A 6,597-nucleotide genomic window follows, 5' to 3' on the forward strand; every position below is an offset into this window, starting at 1 on the left:
CGAACTAAAGACAAATGTTGGATTATTAGAAAGTAATATAAAAGTGGGATTATTCACAACGAACGAGAAAAACGTTAACTTATTAATATCAAATTTTTCTTTAAAATATGTGTAAAATTAATAAGACAAATTAAAATAAAAAGTCACAAATTCTTAAATGAGATGGTGAATATCAATTCATTCAAGTGCGAACTATGCTTAAACACAAACCGTGTAAAAATGTTACTTTCTGGCCAAAAAATGTTACTAATATTTTTTTTTATTGAATTTTTATGGTTGAAAAGTAACACTTTTGAAAACGTGTTACTTTTTTGCAAAAACGTGTTACTTTTCAACCATAAAAAATTCAAGAAAAAAACACTAGCAACACTTTTTTGCCATCAAGTAACGGGTTCGTATAGTTCACACTCAAGCATAGTTCGCCCCACACACACATATATATCATATCCTGAAATCTGGTTTCTTAATTAACCCGATTAAGATTTGACAACCAGTTTAAAACCGATATCCGATCCAAATCATCCTTTAAAACAATTAGATTATCTTTTTAATTTTTAAATTCAAATATCGAATATTACGAATCAAATAGTTCAGATTGAAGATTTTTAAACACCCTTAAGTCTAACCCACCGAAAAATGTGTTGCAAAACTTTGTAAAATTTTACCCCTATTTCCTAATATTCGAATACTCATTACTCTACCAGCTCGTTTGATTAGTGGTACTAAATGATAATAATAAGAATGATTTATGGTGTAAAATTTCATTAAAAGTTGCATCTCATTCTCATGGTGGTGAAACTTTCATAAATTTTTTTTTTCTAATTTACAAATTTTCATTATCATCTAATACCACTTCTTACAATGATATGAAATTAATTTTACAAGAAAATGAGATGATTGAAATTCGACAAGTATAATCGTCAAGATAGTTAAGAGATTTTTCAACCAAAATTAAACTAATTTTATTTCAATTACAATTTAAAACAACCTACTAAACAAGAAGTACATGTTTTTACATACATCTATAGACTATCAACACATAGCAAGAATATAACATTTCTAATAAACAAGGAGAATACAATGCATCAACTTGGTTGGTTTGCTGTCAATCCAATATATTAAAATCTTTTGAATTCTCTCTTTCTTCCCAGTTGGGATGTTCTTTCTCTATCCCCAGCCCTCTCTTCCTCCAGCTAGAACTACCAAAATTAAAGTTCGAATCTTTAGCTGAGGAAGGACAGAATAAACCAACAACCCCTTAAATTTTACTTGCACCATTTTCTTCTACTTTCTTTTCAATTTTTTTCTCATTAATTTCATCCATCAATTCCCTTCCAATAATTAAATTAAATTTACTCAAGTAATATATTCATTATTCATTACTAGCTTTGACCCAAAAAAGGAGAAAAAAACAGAGATCTAAGGAGGCTAAAATTTCTCATTTTTGTTCAATTTTTGTAGAGATCTGTATATAAACTCCATAGATTCTCTTGGGTAAAAGTTGAAATTTACCCTTAGTCTTTTCTTTGGTGGGGATACCAATAAAAAAAAAAAAAAGAACTAAAACTGTGTGACAGTGAAAAGTTTTGAGAGTAGAATTTTTGTTTTGTTGTTCTCATTTATTTCTATACCATACAATTAAAAAGGGTTATTTTCTGTTTTGGAGTTGGGAGTAAAGATGATGAGAATGAGGACTAAATTGACAGGGCTGTCACCCATGAATGCTAACAAAACAAATGGTGACCGACACCTTCACACCGGTGTTATAAATGGCTGTAACGGTGTCGGTGTCGGTGGTGGTAGTTGTGGTGGAGGCGAAGAAGCACCTGAAAATTGGGAGATGCGTCCATGTGGGATGTTGGTACAAAAAAGAGTGGATGATGAACAAAATACAAAGCCTCCACCAACTATTAGAGTTCGAATCAAATATGCTTCAATTTACCATGATATCTATATCAATTCTCAAGCTACATTTGGTAACAATTTGTACAATATTTTATTATTTTATTATAAAATGAATGTTAGGTTAGGGAAGCCAAAATTGTTAAAATTTTAGGGTATTTAAAATTTTAATTATATAATTTAATGGGTTATTTTGTGTGTTTTCTAATAATTTTTAATAAATGTTTTTTTTTTATTTGAGAAAGTAAAGTAATGGTGAGTTGACTTGTTTTATGTAGGGGTGTTGAAGAAAATGCTAACAGAGCCAACAGGGTTGCATCATGAAGATATGAAAGTGTATTACAAGGATAAAGAGAGAGATTCAAAGGAGTATTTGGATATTGTTGGTGTTAAAGATAAATCAAAATTAGTATTGGTGGAAGATCCAATTAGTCAGGAGAAAAGGTACCTTGAAATCAGGAAGAATGCCAAGATGGAGAAAGCTGCCAAATCAATTTCTCAGATCAGCTTACAAGTTGACAAACTTGCTACTCAGGTTTTTTTTTTTTTTGGTTTTACAAACTTTGGGAATTTTGATTTTGATTATGCTTGAAATTTGGAGTTCTGAATTTGAGGCAATTATTAATTGTGAGTATCATTTGAAATTGTAATTTGCAGTTGACAGCTCTTGAATCAGTGATCTCTAAAGGGGGAAGAGTAGCAGAAAAGGATATTGTAAATTTCATTGAGTTATTGATGAATGAATTGATCAAATTAGATGGCATTGTTGCAGATGGAGATGTCAAATTGCAAAGAAAGATGCAGGTAAATCCCTGACGACCCGTTTGGTTAGTGGTACTAAATAATGGTAATAGAATGATTTATAGTATAAAATTTCATAAAAAGTTGTATGTCATTTTCTTGGTGATATTAAACTTTAATCACAAAAATAAAAAGTTTTTTGTTTACAAATTTTCATTACCATCTAATATTTACATTTTCCAACGGTAATGCATTAGAATGAATTTTATGAAGAAAATGCGATGATTGAAGTTAGACAAGCATAATCATCAATGTAACAATGAGATTTTTCAACCAAAATGTACGTAATTTTCGTTCTTATTAACATCGTTTAATACCACCTATCTAATGGACAATTATTTCCATAAAGTTGGTATCGACCTCGTACTCCTTCATGTCTCGTGTCGTCTCATACAATTTGCTACATTTGTTATAATAAAACTCTCGTATCATACCCATAAAAAAACTCTTACCTATAAATGTAGCAAATTGATCGAAATATGATATGATTTCACGTTATTAGGCACTTGATTAATCCGTTGTTAATGTAGATGAGAAGAGTTCAAAAGTATGTAGAAACATTGGATATGCTAAAGTTTAAAAATTCAATGCCAGTAACAAATGGTGTTGATCAACATAAATTAGGAAATGGGCATGCCAAACATAATGGGAAACCACCACTCCCTCAACAACGGCAAAGGCATAATATAGGCCACTCGCCACTAAAGCCACAACCGCACCACCATCAACAACAACAACGATCGACGCATTCGGCTTTTGGGACTCGAGTAACAACACAATGGGAGACGTTTGAAGGTGCGCCACCTCTTATTCCGGTCTCTTCTACATCATCATCAGGATCAACTACTCCAAATAAAGTTTTAAACCCCAAGTTCCCTTGGGACTTTTGAGTAAGGAGGAACTTATACATATTCCATAGTATGTTAATTCAATGTGTGTGGATGTTTATCATTATTTTTACTTTTTGATATTTTCCAATATTTCTGTCCATTGGGATTTTTTTGTGTTTGTTCATTCTTTTATGTATCTAGATTTGTTAGCACACCCCCTTATTATCTCCCCATTTTGGGAAATAAATGGAGGAATATTAGTATTACTATAATTGTTCATCGAATTAGTTGGATATATACTTTGTTACTATTCTACATGCAATTTTGTGTTATTTACCACTTTTATTTTAAACAAATGTCTTATTGGGGTTTTGTATATTTATCGATATATTATTTTAATCATAAATATTTTTGGTTGTGTTTGGTTAAAATTCATAAAAATTAATATTAACACTCCCTCCTATTCAATTGATGTGTCTTATTTGACTTTTTATTATTTTTCAGGTGGTCAAATGGAAACACGTGTTAAATAAAAACTTAAGTTTATTAATTAAGGTTTCATTCACTTCATCTTTAAAAATAAAATAGAAAAATATTTATTAATTGTAATTCTGATGATGGATCGGTAAATTGTCGTCGTCGTCATCATTATCATACCCAATATTCCGCTCAAAGTCAGGGTCTGGGTGAGGTAAAATGACAAAAAATCTATACCAGTACTCTCTTTAAAGGAGGACTAAAGGAAAATGGTCTATTCTACCCAAAAAGAAAAAAGCCCTATATAAGAGGAAATGAGTTTACTACTAACAATGTTATCTAAAGAGAAAAAAACTAATGGTTACATAAAAACATAACTAAAAAAAATAAAAATAGAAAGATAAAATAAAAAGATGAGGAGGGAATTAAATAGCCTATTAGTGGTCCATAACATAGATTTGACGTCTCTAACTATTCTTATACTTAGTCAGGTCTGTGGAGAGGCGCATCTCACTCAAGTTGTTCTTAATTTGCTCTACCCACGTTTTTTTAGGTTTTTTTCGACTTCTCTTACCTTCTACTATGATGCTTTCTATCCTTCTAATGGGGGAGTTGGCTGTCTTTTTTTGTACATGTCCAAACCATCTTAATCTATTTTCACGCATTTTAGCAGATAATGGGGCAACACCTAGTTTTTCTCTAAACTCCTAGTTCTTGATTCTATTTATTTTAGTGTTACCACACATCCACCTCTGAAATAGCCCAAAAATTAGCCACTTAATTAATTGTAATTAATTATGTGTATTTGGGATTAGTATTTCTTAAGCGTGGTATTTTATTAGGACTTAGTAGAATATTTTAATACATTTAGGTATTAGTCGTGATTATTTTGGGACAAAAAGTAAGTTATACGATAAAAATTTGATATAATATTATTTTAGAGATGATAATTTGCTTTATTAATTATTTTGACTTGTAATTAAAGTTTTCTTCATTTTATTTAAAGCGACATTTGAATAAACTAAAATAATATGACTATTTTATTTTACTTTCGATATTTATTTTAGTCAAACATATTTTATAATATAGGATAAATTATACTATTACGGGTCAAGCGTAAATATAGGGAGGAAGTGTCTCTTGAATTACTAGTTGATGACACTTATTAGTGTAGGTGTCATCCAACTCCTACAAAGTCATGCTTTATGAGTAGGAAGTCAGTATTCTAGAGAATGCAAATACAAACTTTTTGAAACAACTCCTAGCCATCTTCTTCTTTTTCTTCATTTGTTCCTTCACAAACACCATTGAAGCTTTTGTTCTTAAATGATACTAGTAAACTTAAAATTATAAATTGTAAGTTCTCTTTCTATTATTGAATTAAACTAAAAGAAAATCAAACCCCTCCTTTCATCCATCATTTTCGAGTTCCATTACTAGGGTTTGGGGATTTTGAGTTCATCTTCTCCAAATCAAGTTTTAGTTAGTATTAAGTGTTTGTTGGGTAATAGAAATCAAGTATACTTGAATATTAACTTTATTTTACATAAATAGGGTAACCATTTCAAGTATTGAAGTTGGATTCAATTGGGTGCTCTTTGAGTTCTAATGCATGCGGTAGTATTTGATTAGGGATTACAATTGGGGGTTTTGATTCATCTTTAAAGTTTTAAAGCAAAGTTCATTTATAGTTCTTGAAAAAAAATTCAGATTCTGTGTCATCTCTATTCTTGGCTGATTTCGAGACTCTTCTGGCCATTTTTGGGTCCTGGTGTCTCATAAGATTTGTAGAGCTTCAAGTTGTGGTCGTGTGGGCACTTGAATCGCCCCAAAATGAGTTTGTATGAGAGAGTTATGTCCAAAATATGAAAAGACTGTCATGAAAATCAAAAATAGTCAATTATTAGATTAATTGTTCAAATTAAGATTTCAATTGGGTATTTCTTTAATCAAGTATTTAAGATTATTTTATATTTCTTTATCAGGTAATTATGGATAATATGAGTTTGTTGAGTATTATTAATGGTGATGTAAAAAGGGAATTTGGATTGTTGTCTTTTGGCGTTATAAGTTGATATACACAAAGTGTTTGTTCAAAAGCATCAATGAAATTCTTTGGTAATCTAATCTGATATTTGTTTGAAGAATTTATTCATAAAGGTAACCCACAAGCAAACTAATTTCTTTTAAATTTAATTTAAGTATTTTAAAGTTCAAGTTATGTTTTATAAGGTGTGGTATTAGTGCTGCTATTATTTGAGTAAAATTGTATAATTTTTAGTGTTCGAAATTTTTAAATATATTGTACTATGAAAATGAGTTATGGTTATTGATTTCAAAGAAAATCAAGTTGAAAATGAGTTATGGTTATTGATTTCAAAGAAAATCAAGTGATTTATTGATTCGTTTTATATTGAAATGTTCGACATTTTTAAATGTCTACTTCTGGGAATTGGCAACAGATATTTATATCCGGATTATTGTGAAATCCTATAGTTTGATAATAGGTAATGGTTATTCGGATCGGTCTCGAGCTCCTGATCCCGTTTCGTTCTTGCAAGAACCGTATTTTCGGTGATGACGATCA

At 30.2% G+C, this 6,597-nt stretch overlaps 1 protein-coding gene across 2 annotated transcripts; it reads left to right on the forward strand.

Annotated features, from left to right (window-relative positions):
• The first annotated feature begins 991 nt into the window (after positions 1 to 991).
• LOC130825960 (BAG family molecular chaperone regulator 1-like) lies at positions 992 to 3,889 on the forward strand. Of its 2 annotated transcripts, none has more exons than XM_057691416.1 (4): positions 992 to 1,976; positions 2,181 to 2,437; positions 2,560 to 2,706; positions 3,234 to 3,889. In XM_057691416.1, the coding sequence occupies exons 1-4, from the start codon at positions 1,679 to 1,681 to the stop codon at positions 3,591 to 3,593; spliced, it is 1,062 nt and encodes a 353-aa protein (XP_057547399.1). In that variant the 5' UTR covers positions 992 to 1,678; the 3' UTR covers positions 3,594 to 3,889. The 2 variants fall into 2 exon arrangements, with proteins under 2 accessions (XP_057547399.1, XP_057547400.1); XM_057691417.1 differs by having other exon boundaries at positions 3,328 to 3,889.
• Positions 3,890 to 6,597: the final 2,708 nt, after the last annotated feature.

The sequence above is a fragment of the Amaranthus tricolor genome, chromosome 10 (assembly GCF_026212465.1).
Source record: "Amaranthus tricolor cultivar Red isolate AtriRed21 chromosome 10, ASM2621246v1, whole genome shotgun sequence".
NCBI lineage: Eukaryota > Viridiplantae > Streptophyta > Magnoliopsida > Caryophyllales > Amaranthaceae > Amaranthus > Amaranthus tricolor.

Bases quoted from the DNA above. Each gene is read 5' to 3' on its own strand.
- LOC130825960 (XM_057691416.1), top strand. From the start codon at position 1,679: ATGATGAGAATGAGGACTAAATTGACAGGGCTGTCACCCATGAATGCT. The intron at 1,977-2,180 runs GTAACAATTTGT...TGTTTTATGTAG, and splicing joins CAATTCTCAAGCTACATTTG to GGGTGTTGAAGAAAATGCTA. The intron at 2,438-2,559 runs GTTTTTTTTTTT...TGTAATTTGCAG, and splicing joins TTGACAAACTTGCTACTCAG to TTGACAGCTCTTGAATCAGT.